The sequence below is a fragment of the Phymastichus coffea genome, unplaced genomic scaffold (assembly GCF_024137745.1).
Source record: "Phymastichus coffea isolate CEN01 unplaced genomic scaffold, Cenicafe_Pcof_1.1 PCOF00028, whole genome shotgun sequence".
NCBI lineage: Eukaryota > Metazoa > Arthropoda > Insecta > Hymenoptera > Eulophidae > Phymastichus > Phymastichus coffea.
Window position 1 is genome coordinate 581547 of NW_026706839.1, and position 23942 is coordinate 605488.

The 23942-nt window shown below is 42.3% G+C and overlaps 2 protein-coding genes across 3 annotated transcripts; one reads left to right on the forward strand and one right to left on the reverse strand.

Annotated features, from left to right (window-relative positions):
- Nucleotides 1–345: 345 nt before the first annotated feature.
- Nucleotides 346–22225, reverse strand: LOC131675697 (uncharacterized). Of its 2 annotated transcripts, none has more exons than XM_058954777.1 (6): nt 22164–22225; nt 19513–19870; nt 15609–15901; nt 10084–10380; nt 2612–2731; nt 346–2203 (listed from the first exon to the last, which is right to left on the reverse strand). In XM_058954777.1, the coding sequence occupies exons 2-6, from the start codon at nt 19769–19771 to the stop codon at nt 1922–1924; spliced, it is 1251 nt and encodes a 416-aa protein (XP_058810760.1). In that variant the 5' UTR covers nt 19772–19870; nt 22164–22225; the 3' UTR covers nt 346–1921. The 2 variants fall into 2 exon arrangements, with proteins under 2 accessions (XP_058810760.1, XP_058810759.1); XM_058954776.1 differs by having other exon boundaries at nt 22042–22173.
- LOC131675696 (uncharacterized) lies at nt 3510–6406 on the forward strand. The gene is made up of 8 exons (XM_058954774.1): nt 3510–3639; nt 3711–3836; nt 3967–4174; nt 4254–4729; nt 4793–4970; nt 5040–5264; nt 5345–5568; nt 5643–6406. Exons 1-8 carry the CDS (start codon nt 3613–3615, stop codon nt 5808–5810), a joined length of 1632 nt encoding a protein of 543 aa, XP_058810757.1. The 5' UTR covers nt 3510–3612; the 3' UTR covers nt 5811–6406.
- Nucleotides 22226–23942: the final 1717 nt, after the last annotated feature.

The following is a 23942-nucleotide window of genomic DNA, read 5'->3' on the forward strand; positions in this document are numbered from 1 at the left end:
TTACTAAAGAGCCAACGAAAGTACTTTTACTTAAAAAAAATTAACATGTTATATAATTCATTGGTTACTTTCAAAAACCAATGAATTATTTATAAGTTTCTAGCTAACTTGAAGGTTAATGTAAAACGGTGATCAGCATATGTAATAATTTTTATTCATTGTATCAAGTTAGTTACAGTTATAAGTGACTACATTAGTTTCAATATTTTTATGAGTTTAGATGTTCAGAAATTCGATATAATGTATAAATTTACGTTATATATTTTTATTTTAAACATATTAATCATTCGAGTCAACAGAAATATAATAACGATAAATGTAATATTATTTATTTGATTTGAGTTTTCAGTATACATTTCGAGGATTAATTGATAGATAAAACGCTATATTAACTAGTAAAAGGAAGTGAATCATCAGACTTTGACTAAATTGTGATTAAATTATTCCAAAAATGCAATTGAATATCAAAGTATTTAAATGTGATTAAAAAATATTTTATCATGATTAGAAATCTGTAGGTAGAAATATATATAAACGGTATAATTTGTGATTATATGTTGTATTATTTTGAACTTATGACACTATATTGCAACATTGAATAAAAATCAATGAGGCTTATGTTAACATTGATTATAAATACATGTTGATTTTTCAAGCATTCACTATATGTATACAATTGTAACTAGAAGTTTAAGCTATTCCATATTTATGTCATTTTGAATTGGAAATTTGCATGAAGATTTCGAAATAACTGTAAACGTATTATCAATTCGTCAACTGAATTTTTGCAACTATCATCTAAATATGTGTATATACACAAATATACGAGATTTACTCTCATTGTGTTATAATTTTTATATTACAACGATAAAACTTTTAGAATAATGCATATCCAATATGTTATGACTTTTCGCAGTATCTTGTATTTATTTGAAGATAATTATAATGTAAGACGAATTGTTATTTTTACAATTGAAGTTGTATACTTATAAAATAACGTGAATTACTTTATTTACAATCTTATATGGAATAAATGTGTATTCAAATAAAAGCTTACTAGAAATACACTGTTTTTAATTATAAAATATATTTACGCATGATGAAGTCTTTCACGCATATCATTTTTGCAATAAGTAATGCGACAATAATAATTGTCGTTCTGATGATACCTGTAATTATCGAACTTTTATTTACATAGTTTATGTGTTTGAAAACTGTACGACCGCATTTTCTTTCGTAGAATAATAAAAAGAACTGAAAATGTTGTTGAAACTAGCTTTGCTTTAAATATTCTTACGATAGCTGCTTTTTGACATTCTAATTACAATTTTAAAAGTTTTATAGAATAAAAAAATAGACTCTAAATACCTAAGCCAAAGAGTACCAATTTTTGCATTGAATATAATTTATACAAATCTCTTAAATGCTATTTTATACATTTTTTAAAAATAAAATATATACGAAAAGAAATTATAGATATACTTATAGAGCATACATATAATTTTTAGTTGCAAAATAGAACATTGCAATATCGAAAGTTGTTGTAACTTTTTGCAAAGTTATTCGAATCATCAGGTGACTATCATAAGAGTATAAAAAACAATTAACGTTCGAGATATTTTTGCAAACAATTAAAATTTAAGTTTACAGAAAGTTACAATCCGACTTACACATTACCTTTGATAGTACGACTAATAGAGTATAAAAATTAAAAAAATCAATTGTTTGACTAGCACCTTCTTAATATTTACATGATTAATAGGCAAACAATACGAATGCAGTAGTCAGATACATAAAAAGTTTTTTTTTGTTTTGCAATTATAATTCATTTATAAGTGTCGAAAACGCCAAAACGACCTAATTTCAATACGCAACGAAATTTTCATCGAAAATCGCCAAAAATTACTGAACAAATCGTGGCTTACTTATGAGCAGCGTTAACTTCGCTACCATGATGACTGGAAGCTTTAGATTTGCGTTCCGGATCCATGGCGATGGCTATGAATTCCTCGGACATGCGCTTGTCGAGGCCAGTGTAAGTGCGCGCCACGTCAGCCTCGCCAATCGAGGCCATAGGTTGCTGCTTGTTACTCGTTCGCGACTGTCGATCCTCTGGTGAACTGTTGCTGCTTGAACGGCGGTGACGTTCGCTGTCTGATTGGTCTGCCGAGTGGCGACGCTTCTTTTGCTGCTTGCTGCGGATCTACAAGAACGAATTCTTGATTTTAGTTTGAATTATTTTTTCCAAGTTTGTTTAATGCACATTCTAATAGTGCGTTGTCAGCTTAGAAAAGTCTCAACGCCAACCGTAATTAAACGTTCAATCTCTTCTTAATCGTCCGTAAATTCAGCCGAACAATGCCAAGAATCCCAAAGACAAAGTCGTTAATCTCTCGAACGAAAAAGAAAATCTACGGTTTTTTCGCAATTTGCGCGCGCTAAAGAATGCGGGTCCCAAGCGCGGAACTTCAAAGGCTAAACACACCACACTGCTGGTCGACAACGACGCGCGCTGATCGCGGCGCGATAAAGTCCAACGTGAAAATGTCAGTGAGCGATCCTCATCTCGTTCTCGCGGGACTCTCGCGCAAATAAGGAACGTTATACTTACGATTTGCGAGGGTGGCCTGACGGGTGGATAGATCATCGGAACCGGCACCGCACCCGGTGGTACCGAAGTCAAGAACCCACCGGCGTACTTGCCAGGCGCTGGATGCATTCCGTACGGCGACTGCAAAGAAAAAAAAGGAAGAAACATAAGAACCACGTAAGCGTGAGATATATGTTAAACGAGGAAGCAAATTTTATCGGGGGAATATATGCGCGTGCACTTTTAATGAGATTTAACGAGCCGGAAGATCTTGTACCTTCTTCTTCCGCGAGAGGCAAGCTCGTTAAAATGACTGATGCACCAACATTGGCTATTGGAAATTACTGCTTGTTGTGAAGAAGTTGTATGTTATGGAGTTGATTTTTTCTTTGGTATTCGTTATGTGCCTTTAATTGTGTGGGATTTTAAAAGGAATAAGTGAGATAATAAGAGTAACGAATGGTATTTTTATCGACTAATTGGATCGTTCACCAATATGTTTTCAATACGTCTTTTATTTTTGTGCACGGTTGCAAGTATGTAAAGCAAACTGTTGAGTAAGGCAGTAGATATATAATTTCGTGACCTCGAGATTCTTATTTTAGTTGGTAATATTGTTAAAAAATCTTAAAAAACGACTTTGGCTTTATTAAAAATCCACACATGCCGATTCCAAAAGTTCAATTTCATCAAGTATTTTTTCGAATTACGAACTTTTATGTATATAATCTTATTATTATTTATTATTAACTTTTATTTACATATTTATTTCCAGATTGTCTTCTTCAATCAGTACAGAAAATCAAAATTGTATTTTCCCGCTTGAAATACCAGTTCACAAAAGTTACGTAAGAGGTCGCGTTAATAATTGAAACTGGCAAAGTTGATGACTGACAGTCACTCCACTGCCTAATTTAAAGAATGTATTACGCTACAGGTGATCTCATATAATTTATGTCTTTTTCATCGGGTGCCAGCATTTTAGATTATTCCAGTGAATCTTTTCATCCACAGTTAAAAAAATGGCATTAAACATTTCAGATAGTCATGTAAGTCTAAAATTTATAATGTTTATGTAACGCGAATAATTAAAATTTAATTTTTTCTTGAGTTATTTTAGGATATTGAAGACATCAAAATTGAAAATAACATTGTAAATGGAGTTCATTTGGATTTAGTTGAGAATCCTAACATTGGTGAATTAATTATTGATAATTTGAATCGACACCTAGATCATATTGCACAGGTGGCGTAATAAATAATTTATAATGGAGATTCGTCTAAACAATACTTTCTAGAGCGCGATCTATTATTAAAAATATCATTACAATAGCATTTACTAATTCAATAACAAATGAATCTGCAAATCATTGCAGATTGAAGTAGAAACAGATAAGGAAACTAGATTTGCTGATATGAAAGATAAAAGCTCGAGGTGTGGCTTATGGATGCAAAATGAAAAGATCGGCCTTGGAGATATTATTATAATTTGTTCGCATAACCATTCAGATGTTTATGTACCAATATTCGCGGCATTTTATCTTGGAGCAAGTGTTAGTGGATGGGACTACGAAATATCATTAAGTATTAATTATGTTATATTGAATGGATTGTCAGTGATTGATTTTTGCTTTTCAATTTAAATTTCATTGAATTTTTGTAGAATCTGCCCAACATTTAATCAAATTTTTCAAACCGAAGCTGATATTTTCTTGCGAATCGGCCGTTAACACTATACTAGAGGCTGCAAAATTAGAACAAATTCAAACTACTATAATCGTATTTGGCAAACATTCCAACGTCCAGTCATTAGACGATATACTCGAAAATCATGCAATCGAAAAAGTTCAATCTTTTCAGCCTCGTAAAGTCAAAGATCCAAATACAACTGCTATAATAGTATTGACGTCTGGGAGTACGAGTGCTCCGAAAGGTGTCATACATTCATACAAGAATGTGTCGATATGTATACAAACGTATCTCGCTTATCCTTTTAAGAATGTATGCTTATGGTATTCCACGGTTTACTGGGTTACTGGAATGATTTTATTGCTTCAAACGTTTTTTGCCCTTGGAACGAGAATCATTCATAAGATCTGGAATGTCGATGATTTCTGTAGAGTTATTCAGAAATATAAAGTATATATTTTATAATCGAGATGTAATTGGAAATATATTAATTCAAGGTACGATTCAAATTAGGTCCAGCGAATATTTGCTGCTCCAACTGTATTCAACCACTTATGTAAATCAGACGCCCTGACAAAGTACAATCTCGAGTCTTTGGAGTACGTCTGTATCGGTGGTTCGAAATTGAGTGCCGTAGTGATGAAGGTCTTGAGAGAGAAATTGCCAAAAGCTTCGATAGTCCAAGTATATGGTGTGAAGTGAATTTTCGCATGTATGGAAACATTGCGTTGGAAATCATCTGATAATTTTTTGTCTGTAGGTTCATCGGAAACAAATCGTCTAATAACATCTCAATCGAAAAATAGCAATAACCTCAATACTGTTGGTTATCCTGCACCGAATACCCAAGTGAAAATAGTGGATGTAAAAACTAAGGAGACACTTGGAGCCAATCAACCGGGTGAGATTTGTGTGAAGCAAACAAATCTGATGCTGGGTTATTTTAATAACTTGGAACTAACGAAACAGGTTATTGACGAACAAGGTAAATAAATCTTGTAAGATAATTAGTGATATGAATTTAACCGAGGAAAGTTTACTTTCTGTCTTTGTTATGAACTGCAGGCTGGCTGCATCTTGGTGATGAAGGTTTCTACGACAACAATGGAGAAATCACTATAATTGGTAGATACAAGGACATGATAAAGTGCCGTAATTTTTGTATTTCACCAACAGACTTGGAAGATATTTTACTGTCTCATCCGGCAGTGGTGGAAGTTGCAGTGGTGCCTATACCGCATAGTATTGACGTTGAACAGCCGATTGCGTTCGTCAAAAGAAGGGCCAAGGTTTCAAGTTATCTTTTATCGCGATCGAAATAAAAAGCGAAGGACAAATTTACAAAATTTTACGTGGCTTTTAGGTGAGCGAAGAGGAGCTCGTAAATATGACACTAGTTTTAGGAGAAAATACGAAGCTAAGAGGAGGAGTTGAATTCGTAGACGAATTGCCGAAATTACCGACGGGAAAAATTGATAAACAACAGTTGAAGAAATTGGCTTTGACGATAGCAGGCAAACGTTCTTCTTAGAATGATATATTTACTTTTACATTAATTTGTAAAAACAAAGAAAAAATTAAAATGATTGGAATATAGTTAGAATAATCCAAATCCTAGCCTTCCATAATAACTTGTTGAAGGCTAGGATTTGGATATTAGAACTTTAAAAAAGAATTAACTTAATGAGCTTTCCGCTGTAACGTTACAATATTTTGTTAAGATTAATGAATTTCAAAATATAATCTTGCCTTTAAACAATAAAACACGAACTCTGTAGCATCGTCTATAGATATCGTCTTGTATGATTTTATCTTACAGAAATCTATTGTTATATATTAAATGAGGAATGCATATTTTTTGGTAAAATTAATGAGAAATTAAGAAAAATCAATTATTCAAATAAAATTTTATTTTATTTAGTATTAGCGAATAAAAATTGAATGATGTGAACGGCTTAAAAAATTGGAAGGATTAATTGCATAGCTACTTTTCAGTTCGGCTGGATAATTTTTATTAAATTTCAAATTATCAATTTTAATTCACAGATATTTCTTGCTGCTTATATCTCATAAATTGGCAATTTCAACTCCGAAGGCAAATATTTTTCTAATAAAAACCAACGCTTTTGTGAAGAGAAACCTCAAAGCACAGAACTATCTTCGTTATAGAAAATTTTAAATGTACATTGGAAAGCGTATAATAAGTAAAATATTTAGATGAGTAAAGGAGTTTGTGGAATTTATGCTACTTGCTTTTCGAAAAATGTGTATAACACATGATAAAAAATGGAAATTTATTCAGTAGAGTAAATTGAATTTAGTCCGAAAAATGGAATGTTTACAAAATCGTCGTTCGCCAGGTAAATCATCGAGCAACAATATTTAACCGAATCGAAAGATTGTTTCCCTGAAAGAAAAGCGCTAACGAAAAACACTGGCAAATCGTGTCGTTCTACTTCGAGAACTCATCAACTTGAAAACATAGGAGTTCGGCAACGAAGAGCTTCGTCATCAGCGCCGTAAGTTGGGCAGACCAAACAGAAGGCGCTTCGATGGGAAAAGCTTAATCATTCTACGCGACCCATTACACACATTCCACAGCTGCAACAGAAGACTCACTTGGAGTAAGAGTTATAATGCACGCTCAACGTATATACGTGTACAATCAGACAACGTCCTCGAAATGCCGACGATGTAGGCAGCGAGAGCGAACTTCGCCCGGGGCCACTTTCCTCTCTCTTTCTCTCTCTCTCTCTCTCTCTCTCTCTCTCTCTCTCTCTCTCTCTCCTCTCTCTCTCTCTCTCTCTCTCTCTCTCCTCCTCTCTCTCTCCTCTCTCTCCTCTCTCTCTCCTCTCTCTCCCTCTCTCCTCTCTCTCTCTCTCTCTCTCTCTCTCTCTCTCTCCTCTCTCTCTCTCCCTCTCTCCTCCTCTCCTCTCTCTCTCTCTCTCTCTCTCCTCTCTGCGTGTGTGGCGGCAGGCTGATTAGAACGAACGTGAAAGTCACCTAAGGAGGACGACGAGCATCACCTTTTAATTTATCGCAATGCGAATGCGAAAAAATTCTAGATAGCAGAGAGCACTGCTACACAGTTTGTTCATTTGCAGCAGAGTATTGCTATTGTTTCGCGAGAATCACGAATGGGTTCGTCATTTGAGTTTTCCTTTGCCTTTTTTTCCATTTTTACACGTTTTGCGCGTAACAGGTTGTAGATAGACGTATTTACGATCGATCATGCGAACGCCAAAGAAACAAAAATCGATCCGTATTTGTAAATAAGGAAGTGCATTGTCGATGTGTTCTCTATAGATTTCTTCTCCTTGATTATAGCTAGGGCTTCTTTCGATTTCTCATCGTAATGTTTATTACCTATTCTTGCGCCCGAGTTCCTACTTTACGGTAGCCGCGCTTGCATAGAAAGTTAAACAGAGCCGAATTTATATTCTCCTCGCGGTGGAATCATTGGATGTTCTTGTTGCTTTTTCATTTGCTTTTTCTCTCCGCGCGTTTTTTCGCCTTTGACTTTCGAATCATTCGCGTCGAACAACTGACGATAGGAAAAAAGAAAATATTTTCATAAAAACAGACTTCTAATCAGGTTAATTCTCTTCGTGACACTTAACTTATACACGGTTGCGATACTCGTTTCTTTTCTCGAACGATTCATAAATAATTTTTGATTTTGCAATGTACGTTATCATCGCCACGGTTACAGGGATCGTACTGAGTGACGATTACAGCTGAAGATAAATTGACGGAGAACAACGACGCACACGCGACATGTAATAATCAGTTCTAGATGTGGCCGTCGATCGTCCAACGGAGAAAAATTTCTACCTCATTAACAGAAACGTACTTTCTAATAAGCCGCATGCGATAAAACATTGCAAATAAGCTTACAAAACGACCTCTCGATATGTGCGTTATTTCGATAAATCGAAAGTGAAAATGTCGATGATTGCCACCGGAGATCAATCGAAATTTCTAAAATGTAAATCGAAAAAGATGTGCGAGCATGTAGCGCCAACTTTGTCTCTCTGAACTTTCTATTGGCCGTCCAAGGGGTCAAGCCCTGGATCGCGAGATCGTGGCTTGAGACACACGCGCAAACCGGATACCCATACAGCTACACACATACACACACACACACACACACACACACACATATTTATTTATTCGATTAGGATTTAACGTTCAGTGTTGTGTATCCTAATTGGGTTAGATCTATTTTTGGCGAGTCATGTCGCACAGCGACGATGCGAATGACAATTGCTCATTGCGAAAAGAAATGACTTGTACTTTCTTCTGACACGCGGGGATGCATACATATATTAGCTGGATTGCATATCGTTCGTGATGATTGTATTTAATACGATAGTGGATCCGGTTTGGTTTGGCATTTCGCGTTCAAGTATTCAAATCAATGTCACGTTGGTCCTACTAATAAATCAATCCCCTTGACATTTAGTCGGTTGCCGATTTAAAGTATTTTAGAACAATGTGTGCCACTGTCAAAGTAAAAAAAAGTGAATATTTTCAATATGCTCTCGCTTGCCGTAAAGTAACAAAGAAAATCAAAGACTCGTGGAATTAAATTTAGAATTGCTATTTCGTATAATTCGAAATGCTTCGATGGCAAGTGTCGATTGCTACGTGTAGCGATTGATCTTTGGTGACTACACTGTGTTCCCTGCCATTAACCTCATTGTGCACAGTATTTTGTCGCGATACATTTAAAAATTTCGTATTCAGCGAAAGAATCGACAGCGCCGGTGTGCGCCTTCTCAGGCGATCAAACGCGAATCCAGCATCATTATCGATTTGGAAGTTCGCCGGAGACGACGCAGAAGAGCGCGCGAGTGTCGGCGACGAGCCGCGAGCAGCGAGCGAAGAAGCCCAAACGATTGAATTTCAATCACGCGCCCATTGCAATTCGATTACACGGCGATCTCGCGTCTTCATTAATTGCACGTTATCGCGCGATTAGCAGAAAGACGCGCGATATCGAAGCGGTAATCGATCGCGGCGCGCGTGCACGCGATTGGAACGGACAGACGTTATAAATTTCAAGCTAATATGAAAGCCGTCAATTAATGCGCTTAAGACCGTGCAACGCCGAGTATAAATCATTAGCGCGGATCGCTCTCGGATAGCGTCGAGCGAGGTATTCGCGATCATTCATCAGCGCGCCGAGATGTTTCCTCCCGCCGCGGTTGCCGGCGATAATCCCCGGCGGTCGTTTGCCGCGCTCGCGCGATTTCTCCTTTCCCGTGTTGCCCCCGACGCGGCCAGAAATCACGCACAGCTCGAAAAGAAACCAGATAGACGACGAATCCGCCGCCGGAAGGAGCCGTTGGCGCGTGCGCGCCACTCGGGAGTTCCCCCTGTTTCTTCGTCGATTCACGTACACATGTACGCGTACGCCCAGGCGTGACGTTGCCCCGTCGTCTCGCCGCGCGCGTTATACGACTACTAGCGTGGGATCCGGCCACTTCGTAATCAACCATGCACGCGTATTTTCTTTGGATTATCAAAATTGCCGCTCGCGGAAATGCCGCTGTGATTGCTTCTTTTCTCGGCTGCCAAGAGAAGCGTACGGAAAAAGTGGCGTGCGGAATTGGAGATTAGGCTAGAAAGTGCGGACTTATTCAGAGCAAAAAAGAAAAAGGCGAGAGAGAAAGAAAAAAATTAGCTGGAAGAAATTATTTTCGCGCGCGCGGTGTGTGAACGTGTGAGAAAAATCGCACTGATAGTTAGCAGAGCGTTGCGCGCTTAGAAAACTGAATCCTACAAAAACAAATATTTACCTGCATAATCCGGTGCACAGGCATGACAGGTTGGACAACGTAGATCGGTTGATTTTTAGGCACGTGATTTTGAGCGATGACCCATTGATGAACCATGTTACGCGTTTTCAGTGTCTTGCCGTCGACGATAATCTCCTCGCCGTCGTCGTTACCAGGACGAAGACAGTCGCACAATTTAGGCGCGAGAGTGACGCATGTGTAGCCCGAGACGAACAGTTCGGCTGCACTGGTGATCAAAAGGCCGATGCTGGCTAACAGGCCTGCCCAACCTTCTTCAATGTCCACGTTATCGTCGTCCTGCGGGAAACCCAGATAAGATTGATCGGTTAGATATACGGCTCGTGGGTGGAATTTCTCCTTTCCATTGGACTTGCATAAAACAAATGCAATTTGCAAGTGGACTATTGCGCGAAGATGACGAAACAAATTGGCATTTCAAAATGCAGCCGGATAATGAACGTCGTAAATTATCGAGTATGTGTCAATGCAATGACGCCTGACCAATACAGACTTTTACTACTTGAGCGAAAGCTTAACGGCTTTACGATGAGCATTCCTTTACGAACGTCAGAAGTAATAACTAATTTTTTTATCCGGCTAATTACCGGCTACTATCCTCTCTCGGGTACTTCGATAAACAATAGCGTTATGCAAATATTTCTCATTCGTGCGTGCGCATTATTATTTTTGTTACGACGTACGTATTGATTTGCACACGATGCAAAGTAAAGTATGTAACTGTATTATTGCGACGCGACCATTGAAACCCCAAATTTACTCAAGTCATCGATCAAAATACAACACTTATTGATGCGACATTTTCAAGCGAATGACACTTTAACGAAGCTTCGCGTATGTTTAATTCACGAGCGTTACACGTTGAATTTACCATTAGAAATGGAAAATCGAACGTGTATTATCGTGGTGTTAACGAGGTCAATAAAAATTTCATTTCTCGCAGTTACAACTGCAGCGGCGTGATCTCTCTGGCGTTGGTTTTATTCCTCGTGAAATGAAAACTAAAAAATTACAATCCGTTATTGCCGAAATGCGTACCTAAACCGCAATGCCGCTCCAACGAAAGCGTGAAGATTATTTACACTTTCGATTTTTCTTTCAAAGCTGTTTTGTAATGCACGACGAGGTCTGTGTGTTTGTGTGTGTTTAGAACGCTAATTAGCGTCGTGAAACTTCATAAGTCAGAAGCCAATATCATTATTATCGAGCAACGAAAAATAGTTTTTCTCTTTCGCTTGTGTTACTCGATAAATATGGCGCAACTGTAGATCGAGTTTCTCATGCTTGTGTGCAATAACTTGCGACATTTTTTTTTTACTTTTCAAAAATTATTATTATAAAACGTCGTCGTCATTATATCGATACCGATAAAATTTTAATCGAGCTCTCGTTTTTTGCGCCCGCTGTCGCTCGATAAGATCGCGAGATTGATAAAATTCAATTAATATGCAAGAAAATAGCGCAGCCATCGAGATATACAGGCGAGCACGTGGCGTTTTTAGCTTTCTAATGTTGCCATGCGCGGAAAATCGGTTGAGCACGCAACGCGCCAAGAGAAAATCGTTGCTCGGGCAATTATCATTGGAAGCGTGAATTTTATCTCGCGAATCTCTCTCTCTCTCTCACTCTGTATCCCTCGCCGTGAAAGCCATTAACGCGCTTCGGAGCTAAAGTGCGAAAATAACATGAGCGTGTCCTTATAACACTACAATACTTTCAATGACGTGTACCTGCAAAAGGAGCGCGTCGGGTGACAAACGCATTCGAATGAAATTTCAGCGGATCGGATTTTGCTTTGGCAACGTGTACTCAACAGTGAGCGCTTGAATATGCAAGTGGGATACGTGTAAATCACGCACGGAAATATCGAATAAAAGAGAAAAGAAGAAGAAGAAAAAAGACTTCGACGCTTGGAAATTGCAGAGGTGAATTGAGTCTGCATGACTTGGTAGGATTTCGACGAGAGGCAGTTGCGATAAATTGAACTGATACGCGCGGAATAAAGAATCGCATCTCACTCGAAATGTTCCAACTTATCGTAGAAATTTTCTCCCCGCGTAAACATCTGTAGATACAACGCACGATTGCGAAATTATTTTTATTGCAATAGAGCGTCCAGTGAGGTTCGTAAGGCAAGTACGCAAAACGGCGAAACGTTTGTACAAACATTATGCCTGTCAGTCTATCAATTAACGACTTACTAATTGATATTTGCGTGTATATAATTGTAGAAAGCTGTGCGTGGAATAGTAATTTTGAGTTATTAAACGGAACATTTAGTTGGAAAAGTGCATTATTTAACGGTTTTACAAAATGTTCAATGCTGCTAACGATAGATATATAGTTATGCCGCAAGGAAGTCTGGAAGTAAGACAAATTCTTATTAATGATTTGGAAATGAAAACGTCTAATTTGACAAAGTTACGCGAGGTCACAGTGCCGTTATGATGTCATGCATGCTGTAAACTTTGAATAATCTCGTTGTGAGCGACGTCATAAACCGTTAAATACTTTCGGATAGTACAGATTCTTTCCTTTTCTTTTCTTTTCTTTTCTTTTATTGGAAAAATAGAGGCTTTACGAGCTTACTTACCAAAGAACTTTATGATTTTTGTTATTACTTCGATCGAAGTCAGATTACGCTCAAAGAGTTTTCACTGCTTACCAATCATCCAATAAAAAACACTTGACGGATTATCTTAATTAATTAATTTAAAAATATTCGAATGCGCCAGATCGAGCGTCTCAAAAAAGCAGCAAAATCTACAATCGATAAAAGATGAAAGGAAAATGCAAACAGTCTATCCTCGATCGGACCGGCATCTCGCGTTGAAAATCGCAAATCGAAGTTCCGCGAGATAGTAAATGAAAAAAAGCCAGCGTTTCGCAGCGAGAGACGCGTGAAAGCAGACATAAAGTTTATCAGCATGAATGATCGGCGCAATTGCAATTCCTAACGAGCCCGCTAAACGTCACCTTTTAATCTCGGCATCTTCCTTCCGGCTTAATCAAGATAGCGAAAAACTCACACTTGTACACACACACACACACACACTGCACACTTGAGCGCGCCGCGATGGTTTACGCCGATAACATTTCCCGTGCGCATAACAGTACTTTAGTATATATCCTCGCGTGTGGCATGCAAGCGACAGGTTAATCGTCGCTTTATGTGTGTGTGTGTGTGCGTGTGTGTATTCGAGGAAGTAAAAAAAATTGCGCACGTGTATCCCTTGACCGCCTTTAAAAACACCTTGGCCGTGAACTTTCTCTCCGATTGCTTATAAGAAACCAGGTCGACGCCGACTTCACTGCGGCTGCCGGTCCATGTGAATTTTTACCCGGCATTCTTCGATTGAAGATTCCAATTCAACGATTATTGCGTTGAGCCTGGCGGTGGGAGAAAGTCTTTGCGACTTTTTGATTTTACTTACGCTGTTGTTCTTTTTCAAAGTGGAAGGGAAAGTTTCTTGCGAAGGAAAAGCTCTCGAGGCTTCTGAATATTAGAAGGTACATCTTAGATTTCCTATATTTAAGGTCACTTATATAAATGCTGTAGTAAACGTATGCGTATGGTTTTAAAGATTTCTAATTAATTTTACAGCTTTTTCGCTCATTGATAACTGTGTATAACTGATATTGAGTATAACTGCGTATGATCGTTCGGGAAAGCTCATGTAGATTTCGTTCGAATCTCAAAAACATTAGGTTATCAGCTGCTCGTGCGGTCGCCAAGATTCTCAAATTATAAATTATACCGCGAGAATTCCAGAAGATCGAGAAAAATAAATTTCCAACCATAATTTACGAAATATCAACTTTCACTCAAAGAATAAGCACAGTCATTTTCGAACAGCGTGAAACGATTAATACTCCTTAAAGATAAAACAATTCGCGAGTGCACAAGTTTGGCGATGTACTGGTAACTAAAGAGTGCGTCGACACGTTCAAAAACAAAAAAAAAAGCCACGTAAACGAGTTGCGCTGCAGGGCGTACAGGTGACCCATATATGTTACACCGCTAGACTGTTAAATCAACAGCGAAAAACCCGTTCACGCGTGGTGCTCGGGCTCGCTCGGCGAGCGGCCAAAGGTATTGGAAAGAAAAGTCACTCGAAGGCTTTTCGGAGCCGGAACTGCAAGCGAAAAAGTCAACTTCGATCTGACTGACGGTGCAGTCGAAAAGCATTGAAAATCTTTAAAAAAAACCATTCTTATGTCAATGGTGTCGATCGATTTTTAAACGATTACGTACGATCAACGAGATTTTTAATTTATTCACATTCGTCGCCAATAATTGCGCCGCAATACGGTTTCCGCTTTGTAAAAATAATAGCGACGTTATAAATAAAAAGATTTATATATATATATATATATATATATATATATATATATATATATATATATATATAACTCCAAGAATCATCACCTCGCGCGGCGAGTCAAACGAATCTAGCATTCTCGACGATAAAAAATATGATTCATCACGCGAGCAAGGCTCATCCATCAATCGTCTTGTGGTTGTTCAGCCTGTATGACCTCTTGTGCGTCCATCAAAGGAACGAAAGAAAAAAAAAACGAAGGGAAAAAAACGTCGGGCGCGCACTAATCCACCTTCCGCTGCGCGTTGAGCAATAAAAGTGAAGAAAAGAGGAAGTGGATCCTTCTCATGGCGCTGTACAGCAAATAGCTTGTCTGCAGCACTGTACAGCGTATCATCACGCATGATTTAACCATGAAATCTCGTTTGAAAAGGTGCGCTCGGCGATGCTACGCGGATTAAAGGCTACGATGCTTGTTATGATTACGAAATGAGGCTGTGAGAGCGTTATGCCTCTCCGCGCTCGCGATTATGAGATCATCCAATTTCCAAACGGCGAATAAATAGCCGCGCGCGGAGACGATCGCAATCTGTTTCCTCCGTCCCGCTTTCGCAAGCTGTCGGCCTCGTGCTTTCGTTGCTCGCGAGCGTCCGTCACAAGTTGGCGGTCCGGATTCATTGCCAACGACCAAGCTTACGCGCCGATCGATGGCCAAAGCGCTTTCGAGCCGCGTGCGCGTGCAGCTTTCGACCGGCCGCGCGCACGGGGATAGGCGCCTTGCCGTATAACGCGCGGCGAAAAATCGCTGCCGCCGAATCGCGAGCGCCGCGAGCGACCGCGCGCGCTCGCGGAAATTAAATGGAGCGCATAGCTAAGAGCCGCGCCTCGCGCAAAGAAACCTAACGGTCCGATAGCGGAACCCGATATAATCTCCGTGAATGGGGAGGCTTCTCTTTTTTTCCCTCGGATCGCGATGCATTAATTAGACGATTAATTGCTTATTAAGGGAACGAATCGCCGGCTTTTCTGAACCTCCCGTTGCAAGCTCGAGAGGTCCGGAAGCAGCGACGGGATGACTTTCGTTCGCCGAATGCCCGCGCAATTATCGCCGCGCGCGAGAACAAACGCGTCCAGACAGCCGAGGCGTCGGGCGCGTCTCGCATCTCAAAGCATGTGTCCACTTACCGGAAGCGTGAGCAGCGTGACGTCCGGTGGGCTGCGCTGCGTATCCCTGACGACGGCGGTGAGCGCGGTGATCGCGGCCATGTTCGACATCGCCAGCGCGACCAGGCTCGAGGCCAAGTGCGCCGACGAGAAGCCCGAGCTCGCTCGGCCGTCCGTGTTGGTCGACAGCGTCGCCACTACGCCCAGTGCGCCGGCCACCAGTGCACTCGCTCCTGCCCACAAGCCGGCTCCTGTGCCGCCCAGCGAGGCGCCATGCACGAGGGTCAGCACGCCGAATACCACGAGCACCACACCTGTGGATTCAATGCGGACCATCATGGCTTTTCTTTTCTCACGTTCCAACGGCGACGTGGCGCAACGTCCTCGCGGTCGGCGAACGCGTTACAATATTCATTTTCCCGAAATTCCGCGCTGTCCCGTCATTATTCGCCACAGCTTGCTCATTGCAGCGCCATTTCCCATATTATTTACATCACTGACAGCGTTTCATTTGAAAGCCATGTACGAAATACGTCTGATTGAAGACATTTCAAATTACAAGGCTGCCGGCGCAGTCGCCGCTTTCTTTATTTCAGCTTTAATTGCCCGAAAGAAAAACCAAACGACAGCTGCGGGTTAATAACACGCTGGGCACGCGGACACACACACACACATATATTCGCAGTAACTTAATAAGTTACTGGTCTCTTTTTTTTCACTGCCTTTTTCACAAAATCGTCGTATTATGAAACGTAATGTTCCGTGTATTAGCTGGCAATTGACGTGTGTGCCGCGGTGTAATAAGAGTAATGGCAAGACTGCAATAGAGTCGACATTACGGCGCTCGTGAAAAGAAAAGCCGCGCGAGGTGGGCGGGCGTCGGGGCGCGTTCGAGATGGATAATCAAACGAATATTCTCGCGGGCGCCTCGACATCAACCTCTCTCTCTCTCTCTCCGCGAGCGACGGATAATTAATAAATCTTCGTCTTGCTCGCGCGGGAGATTTCGCAAGCGCGCACCCGATGGGCGATCGTTAACTCGGGATTCAACGGCATTATTATTCGGCGATCGTCCGCGGCGATTTGCATTTTCTAAAAGTGCTCTCGACGAGAGAATCCCATTATCGAGCGAGCCCGCCACTCGAAGCTGTCGGGTGGTCGAGCTTCGCGAGTGAAAAGTACGTCGGCTATCAGCGAAGAAATGAAGAATCCGCGTACAATATGAAACCTTCGTGTTGCGCAATTCCCCGACTCTGCGTGTACGTTCGTCTCTCCGTTTATGGCGTAATGGCAGAAAAAGGATTCACTCCAGGCATCGATACGTGCGCGGTAGTATTTTTGCGATGCGCGCGTGCTCGAGTCCTCTTCATCGGCAAGAGTTCGTTCGAGGTCGGTTCTTTTCACCCCGCGTTGTCAGTTTTTTTTTTTCTTAACGAACGTAGTTCATGCCTTTTCCGGAGGTTATTTTGTGTAATGTAATTGCCATGCGGTTGCGATTAACTTTATCTTATACGGATCTCTCTCGTGGTGTATTTTTTTTAATTTTGTTCGCCTAATTAGTGGCGTCGACGAGATTTCAACTGTACACGAGCTCCTGCAATTTTCGTGTACGTGACATTCTTCAGGACTTTTATTACTTTTCTCGAAAGTGTCGACGATTTGGTCATTGTCGCTGACATCTCGAATGAAAAGAAATAGAAAAAAGACGAAGAAAACATTCTACTCGTAAACATCGAGGTTTCTCTTGTGTTTTTTTTTGTTTTTTCGTTTTAGCGACGACTCGCAATCTGACAAACTTATCAGCAAAGAAAAATCAAGGAGCCGAAAGATCGCGGAGGAATGTTGAACACGCGAATCGTGAATGCCGTGGCAGTACAATAAAAGCCGACAAATAACCCCGGAGAAATGCGGTAAAAACCAAAGGAAAAGGTACAGAAGAAACGTCTGGTCCACATCCAACGACGACGACGACGACGGCGACGACGACAACGACGCGGCAGATTCCTAAGGTAGAGCCGGACAAAGGAAAATTCAACACGGCTATTTTCGCAAAAGCAGCTCCTCGCGTTCTATCGTACAAAAGGAAGCAGCGAAATGCAATACCGCAAGAAAAAACGAGAAGAGAGAGAGAGAGAGAGAGAGAGACAGAGGGAGAGAAAACGGAACCTCCAGCCGTACGGTGTTGGTTACAAGATCATCGTCGCGGATACTTGCAATTTTAAAGCCGCTCAACAGGTCTCTCGTTGGCATGATTGTGCGGTTAAGTGGGTTCGGACGATCTAGTAGCTTATTGAAGCGCTCCTCTCTGCGTTTTTGTTGTTGCACTCTCGCACGAAGATTTATAAGCTCTATTGGGATAATAGCTCCGAGAGTTTTGCGTTTTTAGCATGTTTCCGATGCCTCCCTCAGATTGTTATTGGCTCTTTACCGCGTTATTGCTCTTGCGCTTGCGAGGGGCAATGATGTATGCGCTAAAACGCCGACTCATTGTTCGTCTTTCATTTTATTTGGCTTCGCTTCGCCGAATGGCGCCAGCTTCGGTATTTATTAATGCAAACTCGCTGTCCGTCGGTATATTCAAACAAAAAAAAAACGACATTTCTTTTTACTGCTATAACGCTCCGACGGGTTATATTATTCGAGCATCCAATGTCGGCTTAGATGGACATTTCAAACAATTAATTATCGACGCCAAGCTCGTATAATAAATGCGAAATACAAGCAAGTCTTGCCAATCGCATCGTTTTTTTCTTCAGTAGGCACGTGTAGCACGACGTTATTTTCTTTTCGTTTTTATTTGGCAACCGAAAGTACCGCGTTTGTTATTCAATTGGCAAAGCAACGGCGATTTGACGGACCACTCATTTATCTCCGCGAAAATGCAAAAGAAAAAAATTTATTTTTCCTGCTATTCCGCGTGTTTTGCGAGGAGAGCATCTCATTTGCGCCTTGACTCAATGTATTTCTGATTTATTGCGACTCTGTGAACTTACGAAAGCAGAGCGTGCAAAAAGGAGGGAACTTCGTGGGAAAAGTCCTCCTATGGAAAAGGTAAACTATTTCACTGGTAATAAACTGGCGCGCTGTAACGATCGTCAAATGACGAATCTATATTGCGAGGAAGCCACCGAAATCGGCTAAATTCTAGAGCAAGAGTTTCAAATATTTTATCTTCGGACTTTCGTCTCAGCTTAGCGAGGCAAGCTGGCAGATTCTTATGATCGGCCTTGGAATTCCTTTCACGTGAGTCTCTCTCACACAATGAGATAATGGGGTAATTTCATCTATTCCTAGGCTATGTTTACAGTGCACGTTCACTCCGGCCGTTACTGTAACTGTATGTTAACAAATCAAAAGGTAAACAAATTATCATATCCTCGCTAATAACTACGAGACGCCCGATTTCTACTGCGCCGCGATTTATTGATATAATCGGAGAGCTCACTGTGTTATTTTCAAATTGAGTTATTGTGTATTATTTTCTTTCAATAGTCTTGTTTTTTTATCATTTCGTTTGGGAAAGCACAAGTGACTGTATATACTTGAAAGCCTATAGTCGTGTCACAAGTTTTTGATTTATAGATTTTGAAAACAATAATGAGATTTATTTCACGGAGATATACTCGATGATATCCCAATGAGAATTTTTATGCCCGGGATTTTATGAAAAAAAAAAAAACATTATTCGAGTAACTTTCCCAGCCACCGTTTCCACCAGTGAATAAGCTCCTGCGATTAGTGCGCAAGAAAACTGATTCGAACCTAGATTTTTCAGTTCACGGATGACACGCAGTCTCAATGATAAACCTTTCTCGACAACGGTCACAAGAGATCGTGCTTGAGTTTCACGTTCACGCAAGGACATATCGCGCAAAAGGATAATAGTCACGACAGAGATAGAGAGAGAGAGAGTCAAGGCACTCACCGAGGAGCAGCTGACCACAGGAGGTGAACATAAGAATTCCCGAGTCATCCTTAGGCTCCTGTTTAGTGTGCTGCTGTAATTGTTGCTGTTGCGCTGCCTTCTGCCTCGAATCGATCAGCGCGTCTTTCGAATGTTTCGAATCCAGACAACTGTCCGGCTTCGACGCTCTCGTGCTCTCCGATATCTTCGACGACTTCGTCTCCTTCGAGTCGCTGCTATTGTTGGAGTCCTGACTCCTGACCGTCGAGTCCGCCGTCATTATATTGCACTTTTTGTCGCACTACCGCACTGTCGTTTTAATTTTCACGCCGCTTGAGCAATCGATCACGGTGACCACGTCGGCTCATCCGCCTTCGATCTGAAATTCAAGATTAAGGGATTTTAAGGTGGCGATCGACTGATTAACGATCCGACGCGCCTGCAAGTTCGGAAGTCGAACGCGACGAGGGATGCGGTTACGGTTGCGCGTATCGGCCAAAATAAAGCGAAACGCAGCGAAAGAGTCGTAAGGATATATCGCCATTCAAAAGTTGCCGGTCTCGAGCGAGATTCAATACTATCGGAGTATCACGTCGAAATAAACACATTGTCATTTGGGGCACGCTTCTCGAACAGAGGGAACGAAAGAAGAAGACAACAGGAAGAACGGCTATGAAATTCACGCTTCATCTGCCGCTCAGGAGAGGCACGGCGCAGTTTCACGCGGATCGTGCGGTAGCGCGCGAGCTGCTGCGATGAGTGACATTGAAAGCGGGCTCTTGCACGACTATTCGCGGATGTGGCCTTTTCCACGCCCGCGATAATAGTCGAAATCCAGCGAGGCTTTAAAATCGCCTAACGAGCTCTTGCGCGCCCAATCGGTCGAAGCGCTCGCGTACGACGGACAGTAAAATGCAAAAAAGCTCTCTCTCTCTCACTCTCTCTCTCTCTCTCTCTCTCTCTCTCTCTCTCTCTCTCTTTTATACACACAGCGAATCGTAAAAGACAAGGCAGAAGTGGAGCGCGTGCCGAGAGGCGCTGCGCTGGCCGAATGTAGGATACCAACTTGAAAATGTAACCGAGCCGCCTTAGAAAGCACATTCTCTCTCCAATGTTTAGTCGCTCCTTTTTTTTCTCCTCGACGCTAGCTGCACTTTACAGTTATTATTCTTCCGAGGCCGAGTTTATTGGGCTACGCGTCGCGGAATTATAGATACTTGAGATCTCGCCAAAGCCACGCCAAGGAGTCCGACGACGGTGGACGAAAAGTGATACGTGGGAAATTGAAAAGCCAGCTAATGTTTCGAAAGACGCGCGCGCGAGGATTTGTTTATTATGCATGTGGAGGCAGAGCGCAAAAGACGGAACGATGCGTTTTAGTTACTCGATATCCATTGACGGATATTGCCTTCGCCCCGTTATTGTTGCATCAGGTCCGCGCGCGATTTTCTTGCTCGTTATCCGATCTCTTTTGTGTGCAATAATATATTATTATTATTATTATTTCGTTGCTTTTGCGTCGAATGAATAGAAAGTTCGGCTGCTCTCTCGTAGCCTGACAAAAATACATTGCCCTTTTCTCGCGCTGCTCCCAAACATTATTGCGGCTAATTGCCGCGATGTTAATTCAATGCGTTGCAAGTGCATCGGATCGTCGATGAGCTGCACAGAGCGAGAACAAATTTGCGCGCCCGCTATCGATGACGATTTGCGCGAGCCCCTCGTAAAATTAACGAATCGCAAAATGGATCTAATTTTAGAGCTGACGTCAAGATTAACGCCTGTCGATCGCGACGTTCATTCGCCAGCGCGAGAGGCCGCGATAAGCGGTTCGACTGGTAAGGTCGAAGCGAGCGATTCAAAGAGAAAAGGAGAAGCGAAGCTCCGGTCACGAAAAGCCCTTGCGCTATAATAATCAGACGCAAACTGGTTGATCCTCTCTCGGCCGGGCGATCGTCCGACAAGCGCCTCTTAAATCACCGATCCGCTTTCCGCGCGAGAGGGTTGCCGCGCTCACGGCAGGCAAACATCATCGCGGGGAATTCCCCGGCACGTTTTCCCCCCTTCCGACGAAAAAGACGAGCCGCCGCGGCAAATTGCTAGGCTTTGAGATGCCTCGCCACGACGCGCTTTTCAAAGCCCGGCGCGAAACGTTGATTTGTGGGAGATGCGATTTCGTCGGCGTTTGTTTTGTTTTGTTCCTCTTTTTTTTTTCGGGCTCGTGACGCTCGTAGGTCGTTTGCGCGCTTCGCCTAGCGCGACGACGCTGTTTTACCGCTCGGCGTTTGCTCTTCAGGCGCTTCGAGCATCGGAAAAACGAAGACGAACGGAACGATATCGTCTAAGCGAAAAGTGGCGCGATCGTTCGTTTCTTTCCGTTTTTTCTTTTCTTTTTGACCGTCACCGTGCATTTCTCGTGGCTTGACGCTCGTTCCGTTTCGATCTACTCGCGACGCAAAGCCCCAACCGTTCACCCAAAACCAGCAGCCGATTATAAAAAATTGGAATGGGAATAAAAAAAAGCTGACAAATCGAGAAAAGGAGTCTTACGTTGTATCCGAGAGCAAAGCTCGCGTGCGAGATCCGAATGGAAGCCGGCACCGCACTGGCAATCACACCAAGAAGAAAAACAAAAAAAAAAAAAAATAAACGAACAATAAAAATTCACAAACTCAGTCTCGTTGCGGATCCGTGAGAGAACGCGCGCTCGTTGAAAGGTGCCGCATATGTGCAGTGAGCACGCTGGTGCGGTTGGTCAGTGACTGGCTTACTCCGGCGCGAGCAGGTTGCCGCTGTTGCACGACGATCCTTCCCTTTCTCTCTCTCTCTCTCTCTCTCTCTCTCTCTCTCTCTCTTGCTCCCTACTCGCCGCGCGCGGCGCGTTCCTCCTTTCTCGACTTTTCTCTGCGCGGCGCGGCTTCGACGACAAGTGTCGCGGGCTTGCTATTGTCGTCCATCCTCGGCAGCTACGCTTCGCAAATATAGCTGGCTGCTACTCGCGGGGAAGAGGGCCGTCTCCTGCCCCCCCCCCCCCTCGAGTGCGCGCATTCCGCGCGATTCTTATCGGCGCTCCGCAAGAGAGCCATGCGCTTCGACGACACATATATCGGCAGAAAGAGAGAGAGAGAGAGAGAGAGAGAGAACTCGCTTCCCAGAGATCGATTGTAGGCGTGTGTCGGCGGTTCGTTGTAAGTTGTCCTGCTTTTATTTGCATACCCTGCATGAAAAGTACTTCTAATCTCCGTCTACCGCGAACGGCGCCGGAGCTAACATTACGGTTAACGGAGTTTCTTAGGTCAGCCGAGAGTATTATTGTTATATCGGTTTCTCCCATTTGCGTAATGCGACTGGCTAATTGATAATATATTTTTCATTCGGTCGCTCGCTCAACGTGGATTCTCACAATTCATAGAACTTATAGGAGCACATCGACATCCTAATACCTGGTAATCACCAAAAACAAAGGATACGTTACGATTGTCCGTGTTACAAGTAGATCCACTGATACTGATAATGCGAACAAGAGCGCGCAAGATTGCGGCATTAATTTTTGCAGATAATGCCGTAAAGAGTTGCGCGAGACATGCGGTCTTATCCTTCCAAACGAATGAGGCATATTAAAAGCGTACGCGATAAATGTTATACTTTTTCACCTACAAGGAGATATATCGGGAATCTTGACACGACGCGGAACAACCGTTTGCCTCGATAACGATCGTGCCAAGTATCGCCTTTCTTTACGAGTATCAACGAGACTAGCCGCGAGACGCCATTGCTTGTGCACCCACCGCAGTAGTTGCAGACAATACGGTCGGCCGCGCCCGCAACATCGGAAGAATCCGGCGCTACGTCTTTTCCTACAATACACTCGGTGCGATGACTTCGTCCATTGCCTTGCTAAAAGCGCGCACCCAGCGCGAGGAAAGCAGGGGGGACTACTCGACAAACCGGCCGTTTACCTAATTCGCACCGAGCAGATAAAGCATCGGTGTATTTCTACTAATCGCGAGTGGAAAGCACTTTTCCTCGTAGCGCACGTTGCGTCACGCACGCGGCATTATTTAACCTGTCTCATTGTAAATAAATTGAAAACAAGCGTTTATCTTTTCCGATTCGCCGCGAATAAACATCCGAGCTTCGACGAATCGAATTAGCCAGGCGCACTTTGGATATAATTGTCGAGAGAAAAATTGCGAGAGTGCGCGTAATGGACGATCATATTCATCGCACGCTCGTAAGAGGCAGTGCAATAATCCTTTCACTGATTTCCTTCCTGCTACCTGTCCCCCCCCCCCCCCCCCCCCCGCGCATTCGGCCATTGTCATCCATCTTTAGACTGCGGAAAAACCAGATGCATGTCGTTGCGCATTGTGGGAAACGCGCGCGAGAAAGTCGCGGCGCCGCGCGAGGCTGCTGTTCTTCATCATACGAACCCGATAATCATATCGCGG